A 26,936-nucleotide genomic window follows, 5' to 3' on the forward strand; every position below is an offset into this window, starting at 1 on the left:
GTGGGCCTGGTGCTGCGGCGGGGTACTGTCACCAGTGGAAACGATTGGCTGCTGTGGCTTGAATTGCCCTCACTTGCGTCATCCCCCCACCTGCCTGGCCATGGCCAGTCGCCTGCAGACCCTGCACTGCAGTGGTGACTTGCTCCAGTGCCCTAGCGACATCCTGGCAGCATTTGTATTTGCATGGCCAACGAGGGTTGTGAGAGTTGGGAGGTGGCATTCCCTATGATGTGGTTCAAGCGTGTGTACGCAGACAGGCGGGTCAGCAGCTGGCGGTGGCGGCGCCGGTTGACGTCCCGCTGGGTCAACATGGCCTGGGTGTTTTCCTCCACTGCAGCGGTCATCCTCTCCATTCTGTCAGAGAGCTCTCCCACATTCCTTGCAGTCTTGTGCAGCTGCAGGTGAATGGCTGCAAGATGACGTGCCTGCTTCTGGTGTATGCGGAGCATACGGCACTCAATTGACAGGCCAGGTACCCGCACATTCACCCCCTGCCGGCGCATGGTGTTGTGTCGCGCGGCTCCCTCACCCATCCGCAGGACTGTGTTCTCACAGTGGCTGTGCACCATGTTTGTTTCCATGCTGCATCTGTTGTTGCCAGTGACACTGGCATGGGTGTCATACGGTGCGGTTGTGGCGCGCCTGTTGTTGCTGAGGTGGCCCTGTCCACAGGGGCAGGTGGTGGTACTACTGCTGGTGCTGGTGCTTGCCCTGATGGTCCTGGTTGAGGGGAAGGATGGATGTCTCCCTCAGTGTCCTCAGGATTGTCATCTATTCAGCGCCACCTGTGATGTAAAGTGGACGTTGATTAATGACATGTATCTTGCACATGGAAGGTTGCTACATGCATGCAGGCTAGCATTCCCTGACTGGCTGTAGGATTGACTCTCACTGGACAGGTCTGGCTGTATGGGGCTAGATGGAAATTGTGGTCGGACTACATGTCCCACAATGCAATAGGGCTTTTCTGGTGTGCATGGGCTGCATGACTGGGGTTTCTAATGGGTAGCTTTGGGGTCATGGCCATTGTTAGGGGACAGGGTCGCAGTCGCATGGCACTTACCTTGGGATTCTTGGGTGGGTCGGGAGGAGTCCAGCCGGGTTACCCCCACGCATGCCTCGGGATTCAGGGTGTCCTCCACAAGGTCCTCCAGTGGAGTGTTGGGTGGTATAGTGGGCTCGCCTCCTCCTGTTGAGACACGCTCCCCCAGCCTCGCTGCAATCCTCTCCTTGGCACGCCCTCTGAGGTCATACCACCTCTTCTTCAATTCATCTACGGAGCGCTGGGTCACTCCCACGGAATTTACTTTGGCGCGGATGCGCATCAAAATGCGTCTTTTGTCCGCCTCAGGCACCCTCCTTGAGTCCTTCCCAAAGAGCCGGTCATGGTCTTTGCTCACTCCCTCAATTAGGTATTCCATTTCTTGCTCTGAGAATTAGATTTTTCATTTCCTTCCTGAGGAACTGCTCCCTGCTGCTTCCTGGGACATTTTCTGCTGTGGGGTTTCTCCTGAATTTGAGCTGGAGGTGGTCTGGAGTGGAGCTCTGGACAGTGCTGCTTTCACTTCAGGCTCAGTATGCAGAATGACGGAGGGAAATGCCTGCTTCCTGGTTGTGATGTCATCACTGTGCTCGAAATGCGACTTCCCGATTAGCGAGATCGCAATTTGCTATTTCGGTAATTGCGAGATCACAATTTCAACATGGAAAACAGCCGATTCTGCAAATTTTATGCGATTTTGGCAAAATCGCAATCAGCAATTGCGGCCGATTGTGATTCGCTTTTTTTAATCGCAATTGATCATGAATCCCATTCTGTGAATTCTAAATTGCGATTCGGTATTTCTCGCAATTTAGAATTCGCAGAATTTGGGTTTGATGAATCTGGGGGTTAGTCTCAGCAAAGCTTTTCAGTTGCGGGTAACAAAACAGCAGCACAGAGTTGCGTAAAAAAGTAAAAATAGCACAGCACTAGATTTAGTAAGAGTCACTCGACAATGATGTCATTGGCGGCGCTCACCTAGAGCATCACCAAGTGGCACAAAGGGGACCCTGCACTGCCTGCCTTTGTATTTGTACTGGAGGTACACACCCAGCACAAATCCCGACATATAGACCCCATCAAAGGGGTCTGCTTGTTTGCAACATGTGCTTTAGGGTAAGGCACACAAGTCACATCTAGCTGTTTCAGGAGCTACCCCACTTGAACCGTTGTCTGTGTCTGTTTCTCTTTGTCAATAAGATTTTGGGGCAAAAACAGATAACACTATTTTAGTGAATGTTGCTTTGCACCAAACCTAAGGTTTTTGCGCTGACCAACTCAAGACAGTCATTCATTGCATACATTATCAGGGGGAAGGCGCAACACACTTTGGGAGTAGCGTAAGGGTCAACTTTCAATGAAAACCACCTTTTGTGTGAGAAAGTTGGTCCGTTGTTACTGTCTGCGATGTTTAGTGAAGTCTTGTGACGCTTTGCATCTCTTACCGTTGCATGAGCACCAGTGCAAACTCTAGGCATAGATGACCCATGCTCTGCAAAAAATGGAGCTCATTAGTCTACCATTCTTGTGGATGCATGCTTTGTGGCCTGCTGCCTTCCTTAGCATCCCGGTTGTCGAAGTTTAAGTATGGCGCTTCCTTTTAAAGTAAAGTGTAATTGGGGTTGTAATGAAGGGCCACCCTGTGTCTGATCTAGATGGAATTTGTAGCATCACCGGCTCTAAATAACTCGAGGCGCCTTATTTTCTAGCGGTACTTACTTTCTATTGTCGGGGTCTGAGCTCCTCGTTGCTGTCCAGAGCCACACGCTCAGACATTGCTTGCCCCGTTTCACAGATCTCTGCATCTTGGTCTTCACTCGGTTTCCCAGTTACCTCAGTGCCTTCCTGTTGTCTGCACGAGTTTTTCGATGATCCCTACCAGAGTACCTCCCTTATTTCCGGTTCCCATAGATCACGGACCCCTTTCCTTGTTCTTGATGGCTGCCCTTTGTCCTTGTTTTAGGTTCCCATACATGGTTGCCTCCTCTCCTAGTTATAGTCTCCCATACATGGCTGCCCTCTATAATTGTTTTAGGCTGCCAAATATGGCTGCCTCTCATCCTCATGCTAGGCTCCAATAGGCTGCCCTCTCAACTTGTTTTAGGCTCTCAAGATGGCTACTCTCTGTTTGTTTCAAAATCCCATAGCACACTTGTTTAAAGCTTCCGTGGATAGTTGCTCCCGTTCACCCTCCTAGGAACTCATTGATGGCTATACACTTTCTATGTTCTCGGCTATATTAATTTCCCCCATTCTTTACTCTTCAAATGTTCTTTTTCACCCCACCCCACAATGTTCTTCTACACCCCACTCTAGCTGATGTGGTTTCTATGTCAAAGTTCTAATAAGATTTCCATGTCTTTTGTTCTACAGCTCTTTGGATGTTTCCCGCTGAGACCAGTAAGATGGTTGCTTTACACCAGCAGAACTTATCCCTGCATAGCCTATACGAAGCATTAGACAACGACTCCTGTGACACTACCCATGAGCTGAGAAACATTTCCAACGTGCCAGATGGTGTCACCAACATGGCTTTTTCCACCCAGCTTCTTTCATCTCACTCCCAGTCGGCCACCATGACCAGCTTTTCTATGACCCTGGGATCCATGTCTAACATCATTGCACTAGTGATCCTGGTCCAGTCCTACGCCCATCTCCGTCGCCGCTCCAAGACCACCTTCCTTCTCTTCGCCAGCAGCCTGGTTATCACTGACTTTGCCGGTCACCTCATCCTGGGCACCTTCGTGCTGCGCCTCTATGCTGTCGAGCTGCAGTGGGAAGAACTTGACCAGACGGGCTCTATTTGCCAGTTTTTTGGTGCCTGCATGGTCTTCTTTGGCCTCTGCCCACTGTTCCTGGGCTGCGTCATGGCCATGGAGCGTTGCGTCGGTGTGATCCGCCCGCTTCTACATTCTTCAATAGTCACATCCAGACGGATGAAGTTCACTCTTTTGGGCCTGTGGACCTCTTGCCTTCTTATTGCCCTACTTCCCATGTTGAGCTTCGGCCGGTATGACATGCAGTATCCAGGAACATGGTGCTTCATCCATGTCAGCCCAGAGTCGCCCTGGACCGAGGTCAGTTTTGCGCTGCTCTTCTCGCTGCTGGGCCTGATTTCACTCTTCATGGCACTGGTCTGCAACACAGTGAGTGGTTTGACTCTGGTTTGTGCCCGGCTGCGCAAGAGGAAGTGCAACCGCTGGGCCAAATCCCATGACATCGAGATGGTGGTGCAGCTGCTTGCGATCATGATGGTGACCTCCATTTGTTGGATTCCTGTACTGGTGAGTGTCGCATGCATGTGGGGGAATGTCAACATGGCCTTCCTTCATCACATTCCAGCAAGGGAAGTTTCACAAGGGTCTATGAGTAATATGTCGCAATGTCCTCCGCCACATACTTGCATGGACAATATCATCATGGCCTTCTCACATGTCCACTGGGATAATTTTGTTGTATAATTTATTTATATTCTGTGCACAGGATGGCCGACCCTTTACATAGAGTGGGGTAGCACAACAGTGATAAAGCAAAAGTCTAGGTCCTAAAAAAAGGAGTTTAAGTCATCTGAAAGGCATTGGTGTATTAGTCATAGAGTTTTGTGGAGACCAGGGACAATCAATTGGGTACAGATTATTAAAGGTCTCCTAGTAAGCGCTCTTTGAGGACCCTTTAAAAAGTAGCTGTTGACTCCACTTGTCAGACGTGTGTCAGTGCGGCATCCGAGATCCTCGCCACATTTCCAGAGTATGATTTTTCAGAGGGGAAGACATCCTTAAATTGTGAGTTTCCAGCTTGAGCTGCTGAAGCTTTTGAGATAAGTGTTTATTCATGTAAATCACCTTGCAAGAGATGCAAGTGGTCCTCAAAGAAGAGCAACTCTTCCTGGGAAGCCAACCTAGTGATGCAGTGGCTGGTGTGATGCACTTTTGTACTGGAGACCAGATGTGCTGCTCACTGCTGCTAGGAGAGATTTAGGAAGCCTGGTCCATGGAGAACCTCAGTAGTTTATACATGAAATGAATAGGGCTTTGAATGGCCAATTTTAGGTCTTGTGTTGGGAGGAGATCTTGCATGTTTTGCCCTTTTAATGACGTGTATCTCAGGGTGGAATAGTTTGTCAAGGTTGAAGCCAAGACATTTGGCTAAGCTATGACAATAGAGCATCCAGGGTACAAGGCAATAATGACTGCACTTATCTAAAGTTTGGTCTCATGTGTTCAAAGGATCTGGGTGCCAAGAACCTGAAGCCACATACCCCTAGGCTTCCAAGGGTATATACCCCAAATTTTGCAACACAACACAATAATAAACTAATGAAAATTTTCAGAATCCGTTCAGTAGGGCTTAAATTGCTTTATTCTTTTTCTTCATGCAAAGCGTAGCCAAAGCGTTTCGTCCAAAAGGACTCCTTCAGGGCATAAAGTAATAAGACTATGTTGATGGTTAGTTTCTGCAAGATGAAAATTTTTATCATAGGATGTATTATCCATTGATCCAGTGGATACCCGGGGATGGCCACCTTACTATTATTTATTTAGTATCCTCCATATATTCACTCCTGTAGTTAACCAGGAAAAGAGTTTTTCAAAAAAGTTCTGTATTTCACGTCCAGTCTCTGTGGTCCCCTAGGGTATAGAGCCGTCACCTCGCACCGCGTCGCCGTGTTATGAAAGAAGTGGATGACATTTGGCTAAGCTGGTCGGTTTTGGTGTGCAGTGCATGTTCTTGAGTTTAGCAGATCACTCAACAAAAATTTCCTGTCCTTTGGCGAAAAAAGGAAATATTAATTTTTGGGAGGGTTTGGATTTACTTTCAGGTTACTCATCTAGTTTAGAATATCAGTAATGGAAGAGGTTAGCGCCTTATGGCTGTTGCAGTGTTAGATTTTAATGTAGAGTAGAGTGCCTAGTTGTTCCACACAGCATGTGGAGAAGATGCGAGAGGACGTTGCCCTGAAGTACTCCAAAAGAGGCTTCACTAGGCCTTGAGAAAGAATTTCCTCTATTGTTTACCAAGTCGCCCCAACTTACCCACTGGGGTGAATCCACCATGATCTCCATGTCATGCTTACTGGTGAGATGGTGCCCTGACCTCTAACATGATTCATTTAAATCTTTACAAGTACCCCTCACCAACCCCACCCAACCAAATATACATGCACATCTATACAGAGGAAATATTTTTCTACCTCCAACATTCCTTCTTTACTATGCCCAGGCTGACTAGTTAATCACTAAAGGCCTTTATCTCATAACCCATCTCACAACCCTATAACCTCTGCAAAGCCTCTCAGTCGCTACCACCTCCCTAGTGCCCCCTCATCCTTCATTCACCCTCTCCTAATCACAAAATGCCTCAAACCTTCCGGCAGCTATTCTCCTCTCTCTAAAGCCCTCTCATGCACACCCCTCGCCACTCTGGCCTTCCTTTTACAGTCCGGTTTCACCCCTTTCAACTCACCCGACTTCATTATAGTATTTCAGATAAGGATGTCTGTCAGACCTCCTTTTAACCTCTGACATTTATTTATTTAAAGAGTTTTATATAGCGCTGGCTAGACCCGTAGGTATCGGAGTGCTTTACATAAGGTCAGCAAAGTTACAACAATAATAACAATTACACGTTACATCAAATTTATGAGACACATTAACGGGAGATAAGGAGAGATCAGTAGAGAGGGAAGGGGGAGTGAGAAGGGAGAGGACAAGGGGGAACACAGAATAAGAGACAGAGGAAAAGTCAGCCGAAAGACCGCATGGGTAGGTGACGGCCAGGGAGGCCAGTCTCCCCTTTAGCTCTCAAGGAAGCTCCAATGGGTATCAGTCAGACAGGTGGATAGAAAGGAGACCAGGCAAAAGCAGAATGGCAGAAATACGATGAGCGGGAAGGTGGGCGAGACAGGGAGAAGGGGAGAAACTGTTCCCAAGGTCCGGCCAGGTAGGTGACGGTCAGGGGGTGAACCAAGTCCGATCTCCTCATTAGCTGAACAGAGCAGCTCCACCGGGCGTCGAACATAGTGCTCAGACTCCACTGTCAGGAAAGAGGTCATGCATACTCAGGAATTGTCAAAGTAGTGCGGGAGGGGAGCCATGGTCCGAAAGAATTCTGGAAGTCCTCTTGAAGTCAGTCACAGTCCTGGAAGGGTTGAGTAAGTAAAAGTTCAGCAACGGGGAAGAAGTCACCATTGTCGGCCATGTTTGGGTCAGGCATCATGGTACCCTTTTCCAAACCGAGAGTGTGCCGAGTACGACAGAGCTCTGTAGGGAGGAAAAGGTCAGACTCCCATTAGTTCTTAAAAGGACACAAGATCTCCCCCGGTGTCCCTAGGAGCTCGAGGTGTCCCTCTTCACTTTCTGCTCTTCCAGAAATCACCGGGCCAAAATGGGCCTGTTGCCCCACTGCATATGCAAGCACTGAGGACCTCTCAGGCACCCTAGGGCTCCCAAGGCTTGCACATAGCCCTGGCTCTGCAGCTGGATTCTCTGTGTCAAGCCTGCACAATGCCTTCTTTGGATAGGGGGCCCAATTAAGGCCTCTGTTACATTGTGCAAATAGGGTAGCGGGCCTTCCCTTCCAGTGACTACGTATCCGTCGATCAGCACCCGCTGTGCACACACGTCTGCCCACCAGCAGCACCGGGTTGCAGGCCTCTCTAGATCCAGTTCGCCTCCATCCTGTAGTTGCTACCCCATGCTGTGCAGCCTAACTCCGTCCCCTGGAGAGGCTATCATTTCTCAGGCGGTCACCTATACACTGCCTGCTCTTCATCTATTGGGACGCGAGGGGAGAACGCACCCCGCCTTCCTTTCAAAGTGCCTCCAGCTGCCCCTCATCTCAGCACTCCTGCAAGGCCTTCAAATCACGGGTCCCAGTCTCCCTGCCTCAGGCCTCTCCTTACCGGGCAGCAGAAGGGGGGAAACAGGAACTGCCAATGTCCGATTCTCTTTCCCCACAGCGCGCACCCAGGGACCGCCGACCTCAGCTGGGTGCCGCCTCAGCCGCAGGCCTCTCCACTGCTCGGACATGGGTACAGCCCCAGTCACTGCTCTGCCGCACTGTGATGATCGGGTCTGCCGGGTCGTCTGTCAGCACCTCTCGGGTTGCAGAGTCATCGCTCCGGGGTCACTCCGCCAATTTTGCACCCAAGAGTCTCGGCCCTCATCTGGTCAGCTTTCAATCCGCTGCAGATTAACTGCTCCACCCCTCTGCGGCCGCCATTGTGCCTCGCATAGGGCCGCTCCCCGGCCGGTCACAGTCGGGCAGTTTGCTTCCACAATACAGCCTGCCCAGTTGCAGCTATGAGATTGGCACAATCCAGAGAAAGTCCGCCGTCCAGTAGGGGCAATATACACGTGCCCGGGGTTCATCTGCTTGGAGCTCACCCAACCTGCCCATAGCCTCTCACACCTCTTTACAAAAACTCTTCCCTTCTACATCTCACTTCTCTGTAGTCCATCACGCTTTCTTCCTACAACCCAGGCCATCAGGCCTATGTTATGCCCATCCATCACAAAACATTACAACTACATTAGCTACCAGAAGCCGGTCCAACCTTGTATGATCTCTCGCCCCTTCTTAGAGGCCTCTTCATCTTCAGAGTCCCCCTCACTTCCCTATATAAGCCCTAAAGACACCACTATAGCATTTAATTTTTCCTTGACTACCCTCTTTCACATTACTGTTACATAGACTTCCAGTGGCAGCTACTCCGTTAAGGCAGGGAAGCGTTGCCCCACAGCTTTTACGACATGCGTATGGGTGAGGCTGCTCTGCCCTCAGAGCAGGGCAGGGGAGGAGTGGTTTTCCCACTCCAAGTATGCAATGAATGTTTGGCCGGCCCTCTGGGGCTGGGCAAACAGTCATGTGCACTTCGCATGTTCTCCATACAGGCAGCATTGCAGCCTACGTAGAGAACATGCCCAGGCTCCCAATCCCTGTCTGAGGGCCACCCATCACAATGCTGCAACAATCGTCACAACCCACCCATGCTTCTTCATGGCCCTCTAAGAACCCAAATCCTGGAGCAGGGCCTGGTGAGAGACCGAAAAAAAGAATCGTCTTGCTGGAACACATTGTGCAGAAACCGGAAGTACCTGCACAGCAAACAGGCTACAAGAGAGTAGGACACAGTGTTATGAATCGCTCCCAGTGCTTCACAGCGACGTTTGTAAATCTGGCCTCCTTTAATGAGATTTGGAAGACAGCTAACCAACAAGATGGTATGTGTTAAAAATAGTTCTGTGCAAAACGTTGTAGTTTGGTTTGTTATTTGGTGTCGTCCAACGGACTGGGCCTACGCGCCGAAAGGATTACTTTGGGGCCTTAGTATGGTGGTGGCTAGATAACTGTACCACGCCCGGAGCCCCTGGCTTTTTATTAACTTCCCTTAAACTCGACTGGCGTACGCTAGTCCGGCCCACTTTCATCGCGCACTTGGGGGTCATGGCTACTCCCCCCTGTGCGACTGAGCGACTTGGGCTCTCCCATAACTTGACAAACCCACAGGTTATGACCAGTTCATAAAATGGAGAAATAGAAGTGCAGTTATTCTGTAACAGAGTACCTGCATGTTTCCGAGAAGTGCAGGTACTTTACAATTTAAAGTATTATATCTCTCAGTTCAGTTCAAAATAACTTTATTCAGCACCAAGACTACAAAAGTTTGACAAGCAGACAATACATTTTAAAATGTTTAAAAAATCCTTATTAATAAGATAAAATCCCAATTAAAACTTAATGCATCATCAATCATAAAATTTCATATTGGTTAAAGTTAAACTGTACAGAATATTTAATCTCCCCATCCAATTACTATAGTTCATATTGTTTCCTAATAGCCATTGTAGGGTTGATAAAGTTTGGCTCAGTGCTACAAATAACAGAATTAGTCAGCAATTGTAGATATCTGAACCCCTCAACATATGTACATGGACGAATATTCTTTAGTAGAGATGCCAAAAATCTTCTCCTTGGCTCCTTGTAAAGTGCACAAAAAAGGATAAAGTGCATGGTGCTCTGGGTTGCCATATTATCACAAGGAAAGGGAATGAGATTGTCCATTCACCCACATTGTCTGGGAAATGCCACTAAAAAATGCAAAGTGCCTAAGCGGAATCTTGTTAAAAAGAAACGTGTCTGAATGTTTGTAGTGAAGGATAGGTAAAATTGCTGTTTAGGCGTAAAAAAGCAGCTAGGACCTGACACCTTCAATTGAGTATGGCACAAGGTTGCCCAGGTGTGGTGCGCCTTTTTCACAATAACTTTAGCGTTTGTAGGCATACTCATCGGGGCGTCAAAGTACTTACCCAAACCAATCTCAAATAACCTATCCCTCACAAAACGAAGCCAGGGGATCTTTAAAGACTTATCCAAATTAATACAATATTCAATAACCTCCCTGGAAACAGTAACTCTTCAGACACCCATATTTTGGTCCATAAAAGCAGGGGGCGGTGCCAATGCGGCCGTCTACATATTCCATCCCCAGTTCTTGGTAGGAGAAAAAAGTGGCAGAGCTTATTTGTAATCATTAATAAGCGTTTTATGAACTTATTTTCCACCACTTGTAACAGGCGATTTTTTTAGTAGCCCCACTCACCCGTAAGATGCAACCGATAAATATTTTGCTTTGTTAAAGGTAACAATCTCAGGCACTGGCTTATAGCCTAACTTGCAGGCAAACCTAAACAGACCCTCCACAACTCTACTTGTTTGCTGAGCTCTTGCCATGGCCAAGGGATACGACTTCATCTCCTTATTGAACAACTTCCCCAAATATCTAAAGATTTCCACCTTTTCAATAGTCTTGCACCTTACAGGAAAAGTACGGGTTTTAGTCTTTTTTGGGCCACATGCCTTTATATAAGATTTTGAAAAATTGACCTTTAGGTCAAGGGCCAACACAAAATCTGTAAAGGCATCCAGTGACGTTTGTAAGCTGTTGACCGTCAGGGCCATAAGCACTGTATCATCTGCATACCAAAGTAGAGGGATTGGGTTGTCTCTGATGCAGGGGAAATCAATTTTCTTACCCAATAAAAACTCTTCCAAACCATTAGTATAAATCAGGAAAAGAAAAAGAGCTAAAATGCACCAGTGACGAACTCCTTCAGTGGAGACCATGGCCTTAGTCCTTTCCCCATGTGGGCCAAATCTTATGGAGACGGAGGTGTTAGCATGGAGTCTTCTTAAAAGCAGGATCAGTGCCGTTTCAAAGCTCATTTCACAAATTAGCACCCACAATTTTTCCCTGTTGACGGTATGGAATGTACTCGACAAGTCGATGAAGGCAAGGCGGATGGAACCCCCTTTTGCCTTCATGTACTTGCCCATAATCTGGGACAAATTTAGGCATTGCTCTCTAGTGCCCAACCCCCTGCGGAAACCATATTGGGTTTTCGAGATAATCTCCTTATTAGTTGCTCAGGTCTCTAGTCGAGCAAGAATTACATCTCTCGTGAGAAATGCCTGTACTGTACAGCTCAAAATAAAGAAGTGCCGGTACTCAGTACCGGGCAGTACCGGCCCATTTAAAGTACTGGTTAGGACATACTATAAATCTCATTTGTCTCTACAAAGCCTGGATATATGGCTAATTATACTTGGTTCTAGAGTGCCAGTAAAGCATCAGACAGTGCCACCTAGTGGCTCACACATACATTCCTGATGTGGAATGTATTAATCAAAACTGACCGACGATACAATAATTGTTTCCTCTCTGAACCCTCAAATATCTCCTTCCATCTACGATAAAAACAAATGTTATTTCCCCTGTGCACCCTAAAATCTTCCCTCACTTATCCAGCACGGTCGCTCCCCCCACGCTCCCTGACCCCAGCTCCTGCTCATGCTCTGGCTTGCTGGTGAGACCGAGACTGCAGATTTGGAAGTGATTCAATTTATTTAAATAACCTCGCGCTGTTGTATATTTATTTAGCTTGACTCGCGCTGTGCATTAATTATTTATTTCGATTCGCGCTGAGATTTCATTATTTAATTTGAGTCGCGCTGGGAATTAATTATTTATTTACAGTTGCGCTGGGATTTATTTAATTAATTTTACCTAACGCTGGAAACTGATCTGTGCCCCCGGTGCCGTGGTGCTTCTGCTGCCCCTGCCTTAGTCTCCCTTTGACCCTCCATCTTGTTTACTCGCTCCCTAGCCCGCCCCTCCTCCCTGCTACCGCCTCCCAGCTGCTGCCCCTCCCACGCTCCGCCCCCTTCCACCATCCATTTATGGCCAATGCCCACACGCGCAGCGTCCACGCGCTACGGCCGCGCCGAAGGTGCGCCAAAGGTAAGCCCGTCCGCGCCTGGACCGCGCCCAGCGCCAGAGCCCCTGGTACACGTAATGCCCACCCCTCCCGCATTACTTATGAGGCCACCACCCTCCTAGCCCTTAACCCCGGTCGCGCCCCCAACTGCGTCCAAGCCGCTCCCGGACACACCCATGGACCTTTCTCCTGCTACTCCTGCAAATTCAGCGGCACCGATAACATCTCCGCTACGACCACACCACAGTTTCCCGACCCCAACCACCTACAATGCATCCTTCTCAACACCCGATCGGTCCACAGACACGCCATTGACCTATGGAATCTACTAGACACCATCTCCCCAGACGTCGCCTTCCTAACAGAAACATGGATGAACGCTTCCTCCGCCCCAGACATCACCATTGCCATCCCTGAAGACTATAAGATCACACGCAAGGACCGTACCGGCCACACAGGAGGAGGAATCGCTATTGTCCATAAAAAAATTAATCCACATCTCAACCAGCTCTGACGTCAACCTCGCCAACTCTGAACACCTTCACTTCCAGATCCACATCGACCCCAAGACCACACTCAGAGGCACCCTCCTCTACAGACCACCAGGACCCCGCGCTAAATTCAGTGAAGACATCACGGACTTCATCACTCCACACGCGCTCCCCTCCAAACATTACATCCTTCTGGGAGACCTCAACTTTCACCTTGAAAAGGACAACGACCGCAACACCACCACCCTTTTGGACAACCTCGCCAACCTCAGACTTAAACAACTGGTCACCTCCCCCACCCACATCGCAGGTCACACACTCGACCCCATCTTCACCTCCAGCAATCATGTCTCCTTCAGCCACACTACGGATCTCCTTTGGACTGACCACAGCTGCGTTCACTTCACCTACAGCAAGCCGAAACCCACCAACCACCTCCAACCAACTCTGCAAAGAAACTGGAACAAAATCACCATCGACCAGATCTCCTCATCGCTCCTTCTAAACACCCCAGCCCACTCTTCTAACCCAGACCAAGCCGCCGCCAACTTCACCCTATGGTTATCCAACACCGCCGACATCCTAGCACCACTGAAAAACGTCAAAGCAAACCTGGCAGCAAGAAAGCCTCATGGTTCAACGATGATCTTAAGAAGTCCAAGAAACTCTGCCGCTCCCTTGAAAAGGCCTGGAAAAAAGACCCAACCACTAGCACCAAGGACGCCTTCAAAAACGCCACCCGCATACACCACCAACTAATCCGAAAGGCCAAGAAAACAGCATTCAAGGATCGACTAGACAACAACGCCCACAACAGCAAGGAACTTTTCAACATCGTCAAGGAATTTACCAACCCCTCGGCCAACTCCAACGACATCACCCCCTCTCAAGCCCTCTGCGACTCCCTGGCTTTATTCTTCCACAACAAAATTGCAGACATCCACAACAGCTTCGACAACCAACCCGGAGACCAACCCACCCAACCATATGCTGAACATTCTCCCCCCTTGAACACCCTCAACGACTGGAACCCAATCTCCACTGAGGACACCATCCGCCTGATGAACTCCATCCACTCAGGATCCCCACTAGACCCATGTCCTCACCACATCTTCAACAAAGCAGACTCCGTCATAGCACCGCACCTCCGAGACGTCATCAACTGCTCCTTCAACTCCGCCACCTTTCCGGAAAGCTGGAAACACGCTGAACTCACCGCCCTTCTGAAAAAACCCACAGCGGACCCCACCGAACTCAAAAATTACCGCCCCATATCGCTCCTTCCTTTCCCGGCCAAAGTCATCGAGAAAGCTGTCAACAACCAACTCGCCGCTTTCCTCGAAGCCAACAAATCCCTCGACTCCTCACAATCTGGCTTCCGAGCAAAACACAGCACTGAGACCGCCCTCATCGCAGCAACAGACGACATCCAAACTCTACTGGACAATGGAGACACAGTCGCCCTCATCCTCCTCGACCTCTCTGCAGCCTTCGACACAGTCTGCCACAGCACCCTTTTACAACGCCTCAGAAACATCGGAATACAAGGAAAAGCACTTGAATGGATCACCTCGTTCCTCACCGGAAGAACCCAGAGAGTCTGCCTTCCACCATTCAAGTCCGAGGCCACTGAAGTCATCTGCGGCGTACCACAAGGATCCTCACTCAGTCCCACCCTCTTCAACGTATACATGAGCCCCCTTGCGGCCATCGCTCGCCAACACAATCTCAACATCATCTCCTACGCGGATGACACTCAACTGATCCTTTCTCTCACCAATGACCCCAGCACCGCCAAAACCAACCTACACGAAGGAATGAAAGAAGTTGCCGAATGGATGAAACACAGCCGTCTGAAACTGAACTCAGATAAAACAGAAGTCCTCATCTTAGGTACATCCCCCTCTGCATGGGACGACTCTTGGTGGCCAGAAGCCCTTGGAAAAGCACCCATCCCGACAGACCACGCACGGAACCTAGGCGTTATCCTGGATTCTTCACTTTCAATGAACAGACAAGTCAGCGCCGTATCCTCATCCTGCTTCAACATTCTTCGCATGCTCAAAAAAACATTTCGCTGGATCCCCACCGAAACCAGAAAAACAGTCACCCATGCTCTGGTCACGAGCCGACTGGACTACGGAAACACCCTCTACGCAGGTACTACCGCTAAAATCCAGAAGAAACTCCAACGAATCCAAAACGCCTCAGCCAGGATCATATTAGACATCCCGCGTAACGAACACATCTCTGGCCACCTGAAAGACCTCCACTGGCTGCCCGTGGATAAGAGGATCACTTTCCGACTGCTGACCCACGCACACAAATCACTCTACGACATCGGACCAGAATGCCTCAACTCACGACTGTCCTTCTACACCCCCTCCCGCCAACTACGTTCTTCCAGCCAAGCCCTCGCCACTGTACCCCGCATCAACAAGACCACCATGGGAGGAAGATCCTTCTCATACCTGGCAGCTAAAACTTGGAACTCACTCCCCACTTACCTTCGCCTTACCCAGAACCACCTAGCATTCAGAAAGCAACTTAAAACATGGATATTTGACAAGTAATCCTCCTCCCCTCCTTAAGCGCCTTGAGACCCTCTGGGTATGTAGTGCGCTATATAAATTCTTTGACTTGACTTGACTTGACCATGCTCATGAAAGCACACCCTAGCCAAGGAACCCCTGAACTCACTGCTCTTGCTCACCAACCTTTGGGTGAACTCTATTGCTCTTCCATTTATGTCCCTGCACATGGAAAAGTAACAGTATACCTCACAAACCAGACTTGTGCTTTTGCACACATTTGTTTACACACCAGAATCAGGGTCCCCCTCGTGGGCACCCAAGTTGCTCCTTTGTGGCAGTATCCAACATTCTGCTCCACCCCCAAAACCCTTACCCTCACCAGTACCACCCATTCACCCGGCGGCACCTAAACTCACTACCACCCCAAGATCCTCCACTTTTGCCCTTTCTGTATATCTTTCTAAACTGTAGGAAACCAAGTGCCTCATTTATGGGGGGGTTTCTTGCCGCAGAGCAGCGCAGCAGGCCTTGCTGCTGCACTGCCATACAGCAAAAGAAAAGGGCAGGAATCCGCCATATCTATTAGATACAAAACATTCCTGTCCTTTCCCCCTGTGCTGGCGTACAATATACTGCAGTGCGCCATCGCAGGCATATTTGCACCATGTTGCAAGGGTGCCTGCGCTGCGGGGATGATTATTTTTGCGCAGGAAGAGAAACCTTCCGGCACAAAAACAATCACCAAAGGCTTTTTCCTCTTTCTATGTGTGCTGCTTAATGCAGCACACATAAAAAGAGGTAAAGCGGAGAGAAATAAAGATATTGCTCCTCGTTGTGCCTCCCTTGGGGAGGCGTAGGTTTTGGCGCTACCTCAGACTTACGATTTCTCGTAAATCTAGGGCAGGGTCTAAAAGCCATAGGTGTTGCTGGGAACGCCCCCAGCAACACTCATGAAACACCCCTTTGATGCAGTATTCTTCGTGAAAGAGACACATATTTATGAGGCCATGAAAAGCCATGTAATGTGGCTTTATCATGTGGCCTTATAAATATGCCAGTGGCACATTGCACCACCGGATACTGTGATAAAAAGTCATGCATCGGCGGCTCAAGGCGGTTGTCAATAAGTCCCTAAGGTCTTAGACACGCATCTGAAGCTGGCCCTGCTTTAGTACTAGTGGCTCCTGGTGCAACAGTCTTTTTTGGCACCCGCCTAATGATCCTTTTTTCCACTAATTCCCTCACTACCACCTCCAACAGTGCCCCTCATCACTCCATTGACCCTCTCTGACTTAGATTTTTTTTTATAGCGCTACTCATAGTTCACTTACACTCAGTACTGTGATCGGCATAATACATGTTCCTTGCAGCAGGCACATTAACCCTCCATGCTACTTTATGATGAGTCAAAACTACTACCAGACACAACTCTGATCTCTCTTCTGAAGGATTATTAATCACTAGAGTTATCTTGACATTTGTGTTGTTACCTGAAAGATGCTAGACACAAGGAACTGTGAAGCATGTATCTTTAAACCCATACTATCCCTGCCAGTCAAGAACTCTGTGACAAAATAGCTAAATTCTTCTTTGACAAAGTTGATGCCATCTTTTCCACTTTTACTCATTTAACAACTAAAACAATTTCTGACCATACTGTAAGTCTTATGTCAGGAAAGAGCTCTGCATCACAGTTGATAAATTTGCCCCACTAACAGCTACAGTTACTCTTACTCTTCTTATGACAGCGAAATCAGGCTCCCCGAACGACCCATGCCCGGTTTCTATACTAAAATTAGCACCAGAGCCAGTCACACTAGCATTGACTTCCATCATAAATGCTATGTTTTCTGAAGGGTATTTTCCAATAAACTGGAAAAGTGTATCCATATTGCCCCTGCTCAAAAAACCAAGTCTGGATCCTAAAGATTTCAATAACTTTAGACCTATCTCTAGACTCCCACTTCCTGCGAAAATCGCAGAAAAAAACATGAATGCACAACTTAGTCTGTTTTTGCAATGCTGGGCCCTACCCAGGATGGTTTCAGAGGGGGCACAGCACGGAGTCTGCGCTTCTTAAGTCCACAGAAGAGATCAGGGCTATACTTGTCCAGGGAGGAAAAGCCACAATGATTATGTTGGATCTCTCAGCGGCCTTTGATACAGTCCATCATGTTTTGTTGATGGACCGGCTGCAAGAGATTGGAGTCCAGGGCACTGCCTGGAAATTACTTAAATCCTTTTTATCGAATAGAATTCAAACTGTCTCTCTCTGCGAATTCTCTGGCAAACCATTCTCACTGCCCTGTGGAGCCCCTCAAGGATCATCTATAAGCCTGACACTTTTTAACATTTATGTATCCTCACTGGCTCCCCTGATTGAATCGTTTAGCTTCAGTTTGACATCTTACACAGACGACACCCAAATTGTGGTATGGCTGCAGCCAGTAAGGATGTTGAGAACGGCATCCCGGGTCCATGATTGAATGACGGCTGTGGGAATCCGGATGGCCCAAAATTCCCTCAAACTCAACTCCGGGTAAACGAAGGTTGTGTTGTTTGGTAATGACACTAATTTCAGGACCCCAGCTTGGTGGATGGATACATTGGGTCCTCTCCCTAGTCCTATCAAGAATGTAAAAAGTCTGGGAGTCTGGATAGCCAATAAACTCAGTTTCAGGGATCAAGTGTATTCTTAGATCCTGTAAGAAAATAATGCCATTCTGGCCCAAAGACAGTCAACAAACAGTTATCACTGCCTTAACCATGTTCAAGCTGGATTACTGTAATAGTCTCTACATCATTAACCAGGAAGGGCTTATGAACAAATTCCAACTTCTGCCAGACTGCTTACCGGTACACTAAAACATGCCTCAATCTCGGCTAAGATCAGAAGGCTCCACTGGATGCCCGCTAAGAAGCGTTTTGAGTTTAAAGCCCTATGCTTGGTCTTCAAAGCCCTCCAAGGTACTGGGCCAGACTACCTAAAACAGCGATTTCATTGGTATGTACCAAAAATTCTATTGCTCCAAAGAAGTAAGATTGATGTCAGTGCCCTTTGTAAAAAAAGCCAGCTGGGGTGGCAGAAGTTTTGTGGCCGACGCAGCCAAAGCATGGAATGGTCTCCCACTGCATCTTAGATGCATGACCAATCTACTTGCCTTTAGGAAGGCTTTAAAAATGTGGCTTTTTCCTGTCTAAATCCAATAATATTCTCTCTGATTTAGGCTCTGTAGGACTTTACACAGCGGCAGGACACCTCCGGGTAACAGTTAGCGCTCTATAAATGTCACTAACATTAACATTAACACAAGTTATTGTAAAAATGGCACCCCCAATGTCACCGCCAGGTGAGGCTGCACCGGTCGCATCACCCTAAAGCCGGCCCTGCATCCGAGGTTTGCACAAGAGGTACTGTCCCTATCGAATGCCCTGCACCCCTTATTGCTGTCACGGGTGCAACTAGTCCTGGACTTCGGTGGGGCCTAACACTTCGGTGGGGCTCCACTGCTAGCAAGGGGTGGAGTTTACCCTTCAATGCAAAGGTGACATTGGCACCTCTGAGCCAATGTATCAAAATGGAGCAATAAACTTTGCTTTGTAAACATAGTGGACAAACCCAATAAGATTACAACAAGTCTGTTTTGGGGGAATTGATGCCTCATAGGCTGCTGTCAGTGATCATTGAAATGGGACTGAGCGCACTGAAAACTAAAAAGCACTGTCTACAGATTTTTTTTTTTTCCAAAACCTTTATTGCACTTTGTATAGTACACAGCGGAATGCCTACAACCCTGTGGGCCGGCCGCTATCAGAGGATCATTGTTCACCATGATATTCAGCAAAAATGATAGTAAAGCTACAGTTACATTAAATGCGAGACGGAGCGTGCTGAAAAAATAGAAGTGCCAGTTGAGCAACTGTTCAATTCAGGAAATGAGGTTTTGATGGAGTTTTTTCATTTTTTGAAAAATAACAAACTCAGAACAACAAACAGTTAGGAATGACATTACGGTCAGGTACGAATCAGTGCATTTCAAGTCATAAGTGTCTCTTGGGATTGTGGAAATCCGACATCCTCGCACAGTACATGCATGTAACTACGTACTACACATGCCCCCACCCCCTTTGACTCACCAGTTTAGGCCCTAAGAAGAGGCCTCCTGCAGGAGCCCAGGCCTCCAACCCTCCCCTCCAACCCGCCTAGGTTTAGCCCTCCTCGCCCTCATCATCGGAGTCATCTTGATCGTCCTCCAGCAAGGGTTCGCATTTGTCCCCCCTGTATTCATTCCATTTCAGCGATATTTTGTTCCATTTCCCCGGGCAGGCTCGGTTGGCCTACACTGCACGCTCTGTCAACATTACTCGATCCATGTTTAAGCACCATTGGGACTTGGTTGGGAGTTCTGCCGCCCCCCAGCGCTGAGCTATGTCCCGTTTCGCTACCATTAGCCCTGCCGTGACCCAGAGTTGCTCGTGGCGGGACAAGTCGGTAGGTTCCCATATATTTAGCAAGCACCTTCTCGGGTTAGGCAGTATGGAGTGGTCTAATGCTTGTGAAAGTGTGCGGAGTATCTGTTTCCAGTATTCCTGGATCTTGGGGCAGTCCCATATGGTGTGGAAGAACGTGCCCTCCTCCCCGCACCCACGCAGACAGTAAGGATGGGGCGCCCTGTGTATACGATGTAGCATTGTCCTTGTATAGTAAACCCTGTTCAGGATCTTAAATTGCACCAGTCGCATGCGAGCCGAGATGCCTACTTCCTTAGGGGACCCAAGTGCCTCGTTCCACTCATGTTCATCCATGTCGTTAATCTCCCCTTCCCATTTCTCTTTCAGGTGTGATGTAGGCTCAGGGGTGTTATTGAGTAACTTGCGATAAGTGAGGGATGTCGCCCGTTCTAGCATGTAATCAGTGAGTAGGCGATCTTCTAATGGCGAAGACTCCGGCAGTGGTGTGTCGGCTGGGATGGCTGCAAGCAGCGCATGTCGGACTTGGATGTATCTCTAGAGTTCCCTGTCATTGAGCTCATAGAGTTCTTTTAGTCGGGCAAAAGGGATCACCTCATTCCTCTCCCACAGGTCGCCCACCGTGGAGATACCTATTGTGTCCCATTGTGCGAACCCCTTGGTGTTTCTCAGGTTGCCCAGTGCGCGAGAGTCCCACAGCGTTGTCATCCTAGTGATCCTCCCTTTCCAGCCCAAAGCTGCCGTAGCTGCGTGCCATATCTGCACAGTTAATTTGGTGGGGCCGACTAGAGTCCGCATCCGTCGGTGATCATACAGTGGACCCAACAGACTTTCAGCGCCTAATTGCACCCTGTCCGAATGAAATTCTGGCTCGGTATGTGGTGCGTGGATCCATTGATTAATGGGTTTGAGGTGTGCAGCCCAATAGTACAGTTTTAGATTCGGTAGCGCGATGCCCCCACTATACCAGTCTCTGTGGAACTTGGATTGCGCCACTCGCGCCGGGAGGTTGCCCCATAGGAGATTGGAGACCACTGCTGCTACCTTCTGGAAAAACTTGGGCGGCACAGGATAAGGTGAATTATCAAGGACGTACAGGAAGCGTGGTAACGCCATCATCTTGTAAAGCGCCGCCCTGCCTAGGAGTGTCAACGGCAGGCCGGACCAGAACTCAACATCCCGTTTGAGCCTTTCCATGGGCGGCTTCAGATTATTATCTATGAATTCTGTCGGGTCCTTAGTAACATGTATGCCTAGGTATTTAAAGGATGATCCGGCCAGACGCAGCGGGCAATCACTGTCGAGATCCGGAGCCGGGCCCCGCAAGACATATAACTCTGACTTGGACCAGTTTAGTGTGTAGCCGGAGATCCTGCCGTACGTGTCGCAAATGCGTAATAGGGCCGGAATACTCTCCTCGGGGTCTGTTAGATATAGCAGCATGTCGTCTGCATATAGGGACAGACGGTCTTCCCAGCCCCCGGTCCCTGGTATACCTTTGAGGAGGGGAGAGGCTCGTATGAGAGTCGCAAGGGGCTCCAGCGAGATGGCAAACAGCAGGGGTGACAGAGGGCATCCCTGTCGCGTGCCCCTTCCCAGTGGGAAAGTGCGTGAAATGTGGCCATTAGCCACTACGTGAGCCACTGGTGCTGTGTACAGCAGTTTGACCCACGCTAGAAAGCGAGGCCCAAACCCCATACGCGTCAACGTTTCGAAAAGGTACTCCCACTCCACCAGGTCAAATGCCATTTTGGCGTCAAGTGCTAGGATTACTGCCGGTGTGTGGATGGTGTCAGCTCTGGCCAAGACCCCATGCAGTCGCCGCAAATTCAGCGCTGTGTTCCTGTGCGGCATAAATCCGGACTGATCCGGGTGTATAATTGAAGACAGATGGGGCAGGATCCTTTGTGCCAGAAGTTTGGCCAAGATTTTCACTTCCGCGTTCAATAAGGAAATGGGTCGATAAGAGGAACAAACCTCCGGTGGTTTACCCGGCTTGGGGATTGTCACAATAGTAGCCACACGTTGGTCTAATGGAAGGGAACCCCTCTCCAAACAATCCTTGAACATCCCCAACAAATGTGTGCTGAGGGTGTCCGGCATCACCTGATACCATTCTATGGGTATCCCGTTCGGTCCCAATGCCTTGCCCGGGTTCAGAGCCTTAATGGCCAGTTGAATTTCATCGGTCGTGATGTCCGCCTCCAGCTCGCTCGACGCCTCAGGCGATAGGGTCTGGACCTCAATTGGTGCTAAAAGCGCCCTGGCACTCTCAGGTGTAATTTTACGTGCCGGGGTGTACACTTGCTCAAAATGGGTCGCAAGCAGTTCTGTTATACGCCTCGGATCAGTGTGTGGCACCCCCTGTTCATCTTTTAGACGCTGGATCCCCCTGGAGCTGCCCTCACGTTTATCGAGCCACGCCAGCATTTTCCCTGCTTTGTCCCCCACTTCATAAATCCTGTTCTGCGTGTCGGTTATGTGACCCTTAACTACCAAACGTAGGTGATCATTGTACAGCTGTTGTTGGAGAGTAAGTGCGTGCAGGGCAGAGGGAGAAGGATGAGACTCATGAGCCGCGGTCCGTTCCTGCAAAGTAACCTCTAAGTCGGCCAGTTTTTGTGACTGCTGTCTCTTATGCCCGGTTATGGTGTTAATGGCTTGGCCCCGCAGAACCGTTTTATAGGCCTCCCAAAGCGTTGCTGGGGAACGCACTGAATGTGTGTTTTCCAGGAAGTATTGTTTCGTGGCGTGTTTGAGTGCTTTGCGAACCTGTGGAACTTTAAAATATGATGCGTGCATGGGGTAAATGCGCTTACGTGCCTTCGTCTGTAGGGAAAGCGTTAGTGTGAGTGGTGAATGGTCTGAGATACCTCGAGGGTGAATCACCAGGGTATCTACATGACAAAGGGCATCCCCCAGCGACAGGAAGTAATCGATGCGAGACAGGCTGCCGTGCACCGCGGAGTGAAATGTGTATTGTTTCATGCCCGGGTGTAAGTGCCTCCAGATGTCTGTCAGGCCCATGGCCGTGGTAAATCGTTGAAAATATGTTTCCCCCCCTGTCTGGTTTGGTGAGGGGCGCTTATCTAGTTGTGGGTCTATGACAGCGTTGAAGTCCCCCCCTAAAATGGTCTCACCCTCGGGGAGAGTTAAAAGGAAGTCCCCTAGTCTTGGGAGGTGTACCGAATGCAGAGCCGGCGGGATATATACTGACACTAAATTGAAGAGTTTCCCCTCCCATTGTCCCTGCACGGCCGCAAAGCAGCCCTGGTCATCAGTTTTAATTGATAGGGGCATGAATCGTGAGTTCTTCTGTATTAAAATGCCGGACCCCCGGGAGCCGGACGTGAAAGCAGAGTGGGCCCACATTTTGTAACCACGCCTATCCAAGGCCTTCGTAGCTCCCCCCACCAGGTGTGTCTCCTGCAACAGGGCCACAGTAGGCCGCAGACGTTTAATAGCAGTCAATACCAATACCCGCTTAACCTTGTCCCCCAAACCTCTCACATTCCAGGACATCAAGGTCATAGGTGGGCATTGTGTGTCAGATGGATTCATTCCCCCTGTCGGTGCGGAATTGTTAGCCATCGGGGAGTATAAGGTACATACTGTATTGCCCCAGAGATGTAACCGGTCTATCGGCTGCGTCGCCGCACAGCAAGGCGTTCAGAGGCATCATGGGGGCATAGTGTCACTGTCCGTACTCAGCAACGTGTCCTGATTCCCATAAGTACTGAAACATTGTCCTTGACCCTTTGTGTGCATTCCCAACATAAACAGTTCAGAACAAACCCCCCTCCCTGCCCCCCTGCTTAACGGACCTCCAACTGCCCGCCACCCCAACTGAGCAGAGTGCTTTACCCATCCCAAAACCAGAGTACTTGTGTGTAGGGGGGAGAGCGTCTCCCCGGGTTGGCGGCCCCCCTGTAGGCTCTCGGGGTTGCCATGCCAGAGTCAACGTGCAGCTATGAAACACTAAGTTAGGTCGGTGGTCGGCGATCTCGTTCAGTTCACTGTCTGTAGCCGGAGTCATTCATCTCCGCCTCCCCCTTCAAATCCATGGGAAGGCGAGCGTTCTGCACCCTCCACACGACCAGACGCTTGCGAGCCATTTCTGCTGCCTCCTCTGCGATCTTGATCCGGTCTATTCGTCCTGCGCTGTCGTCCAACGGTGTGCCAGCCCTCCAGCCAGTCTCGGGCCGTGTCAGGAGAATCGAAAAACCATACTTTTTTATCCGCTACCACTCGTAGTTTGGCCGGGAACACCATCGAGTACGGCAGTTCTTTCTCACGCAGGGTTTTCTTGACTTCCAGGAACGTCCTCCGCTTCCTAGACACCTCCGCTGTATAGTCCGGGAAGAAGGCAATTCTGGAGTTCTGAATCTGAATGGCCGGCGCCACTCTTGCGGCCTGTAAAATGGCGTCCCGATCCCGGAAATTGAACAATCTCGCCAGTATTGGTCGTGGCGTGCCTCCTGTCCTGGGTTTCCCTCCCGGAACACGGTGGGCCCTCTCGACCGAGAAGAAATTGGACAGGCCTTTCGGCTGGAGTCGTTTTTTTTTTTGTTTTTTTTTTTTTAAAACCTTTATTTACGAATGCACAATACACAGCGTCTGCCTACAACCCCGCAGGGCCGGCCGCTATGACATAAACAGGCTGAGTGAAAAGTATAATCCGAGACAGTACGTTGCTGGAGCAATCTATCACGTCCACATCGTCGGCAAGAGCATAGCATCATACAAGTAGGATAAGAAAGGTTTAATTTTATGTTTTTGTCGAAAAGAACACAAACAAACAAACACATGGTATCATAGTGGCAAGGGTTGCTGGAGGTGGGGGGGGGGGAATTGATGTGGGAGAAACGACAATGGCGAGGGGGGGGTGGCGCGCGCAAGAGAACAAAGCATGTGGTGAGATTAGGAGAGGAACGTAAATCACGGAAAGGAGGGGAAAGGGACCTCATAGTCAAGCGGGGGAGAACAAATGTCTCCACGATAAGTATTCCAGGGAGCCCAAACTCTGGACCACTTCCCTGGACGCCCCCGGGCCTCATATACCGTCTTTTCTCGGAACATGGACCAGTCCATGTTCTCTTTCCAGGCACTTAGCAATGGTAATCTAGGGGAGCCCCAGAGCTGCGCGATATCCCTCTTTGCGACCATGTTGCCTAGGGTAACCCAAAGTGTCTGGGCAGCAGTGCAATCAGACGGTTCCCACACATTCAACAGGCAACAACGTGCCTCAGGAAGTAATGGGATCCCCGTGACACGACTCATAACATCATGCACCCTGGACCAGTATGCTGCAATCATCGGACATTCCCACAGAACGTGAAGAAAGGTACCATCCATCCCACACCCACGCTTGCATCGTCCATCCGAAACCAAACCCATTCGCACCAGACGCACTCCAGTAAGATACACACGGTGGAGGATCTTCAATTGGACAAAGCGAAGTCGTGCCGGAATAGCCACCTCCTTAGGGGAGGACACAGCTGACTGCCAGTCCTCGTCGTCCAATTCAAGTCCGTCAGCCGTCCAGGCGGCCCGGAGCTTCTCAAGCTGGTCAGCTCTGTTATTAATAAGCTTCTTGTAGATTAAGGAGATGGTACTGTCCGGGACGTGGCCATCTAGAACTCGATCCTCCAAGGGGGAGGATTGCGGAATGTCTGTACCAGGGGGAAAGACAGAAGACAAGGCGTGTCTCACCTGCATGTACCGGAAGTGCTCCCTATCGTCGAGTCGGTATTCCAGCTTCAATAACTCAAAGGACTTAACCGCGCCCCGTGCCCACAGGTCCTCCACAGTGCTGATCCCAATCATGTCCCATTTCTCAAACCCTTTCGTCTTCCACAGGTTGCCCAGCCGTTCCGAATCATACAGCGGCGTCTTACGTGTCAGTCTACCACCCCAGCCCGTGGCCACCGTAGCATCCCTCCATGCCCGCACAGCACATTTCGTCGGGCCCGTAAGGAGTCGGAAGGGGGCCTTAGAATACAGTGCCCTATTAAAGTTGCCACCAGGCAACAATAGTTTATCCAAGGCAAAGGCAGGAGCGGGCTCCGGAGAGTATGTCGCATGGTTGATGGCGCTCAGGTGCGAGGCCCAGTAGTACCGTCTAATATCCGGCAACGCAATACCCCCGTCGTACCAGGAGAGCGTGAGCTTGGATAAGGCAATGCGGGCACGACCATCCCAGATAAGTTGTCGCTGTAAACTCTCGACTTCGTGGAAATAGCGAGCTGGAACAGGGTCGAAGAAATTTTGCAGGGCATAGAGGAATCGGGGGAGCGACATCATTTTAAAGAGCGCCGCCCGGCCCAATGGAGATAGAGGCAGATCGCGCCAACGCCGAACGTCTTGCTTCAGTCTGCGGAGCGGAGCATACAAATTCCGCTCGTAGCGGACCGAGGAGATCGTGGATACATAGACCCCCAAATACTTAAAGCCGTCGGCCGCTACCAGGATGGGGAACCTGCGGGGGAGAGGCGGCAGAGTACCAGCTATGACGTAGACACAGGACTTGGTCCAGTTAATGACAAGTCCCGAGTTCTTACCGAAGGACGTGAGGACGTCAAAGAGAACGTTGAGCGACTTCTGAGGGGAAGTGAGATAAAGGAGGATATCATCCGCGTACAAGGAGACACGATCCTCGAGGTCAGGGGACCATCGGATCCCTTTGATCGAGGGTTCCCACCGGAGCCACGCGGCAAGGGGTTCGAGTGCCAACGCGAATAAAAGCGGGGAAAGTGGACAGCCCTGACGTGTGCCACGGCCCAAGGGGAAGGGGTCTGAGCATCTACCATTCACCGCGACCTGAGCTAGCGGCTGTTCGTAAAGAAGCTTGACCCATGCGATGAAATTGGGGCCAAAGCCAAATTTAGCGAGGGCTGCCCATAGGTAGGGCCATTCAATAGTGTCAAATGCCATCGTGGCGTCCAGAGAAGCGACCACTGTTGGCTCGGCGAGAATAGGAGCTCTCGCGAGGACGCTGTGGAGCCTACGCAAATTAAGGGCCGTGTTTCTGTGGGGGATGAAACCGGATTGATCCGGGTGGATCAGGTCACAAATCACAGTAAGCAACCGATTGGCCAGCACCTTAGCGAGGATTTTGGGTTCC

At 49.7% G+C, this 26,936-nt stretch overlaps 1 protein-coding gene across 1 annotated transcript in view; it reads left to right on the top strand.

The window, feature by feature from the left end:
* The first annotated feature begins 3,447 nt into the window (after positions 1 to 3,447).
* Positions 3,448 to 26,936, top strand: part of LOC147748378 (prostaglandin F2-alpha receptor-like) — a 40,465-nt gene continuing 16,976 nt past the window's right edge. Inside the window, exon 1 of the mRNA XM_086928013.1 lies at positions 3,448 to 4,326. Coding sequence (XP_086784139.1) covers positions 3,448 to 4,326 — 879 coding nt within the window. The remainder of the gene's footprint in view (positions 4,327 to 26,936) is intronic.

The sequence above is a fragment of the Lissotriton vulgaris genome, chromosome 1_1 (genome assembly GCF_964263255.1).
Source record: "Lissotriton vulgaris chromosome 1_1, aLisVul1.2, whole genome shotgun sequence".
NCBI classification, from domain to species: Eukaryota; Metazoa; Chordata; class Amphibia; order Caudata; family Salamandridae; genus Lissotriton; species Lissotriton vulgaris.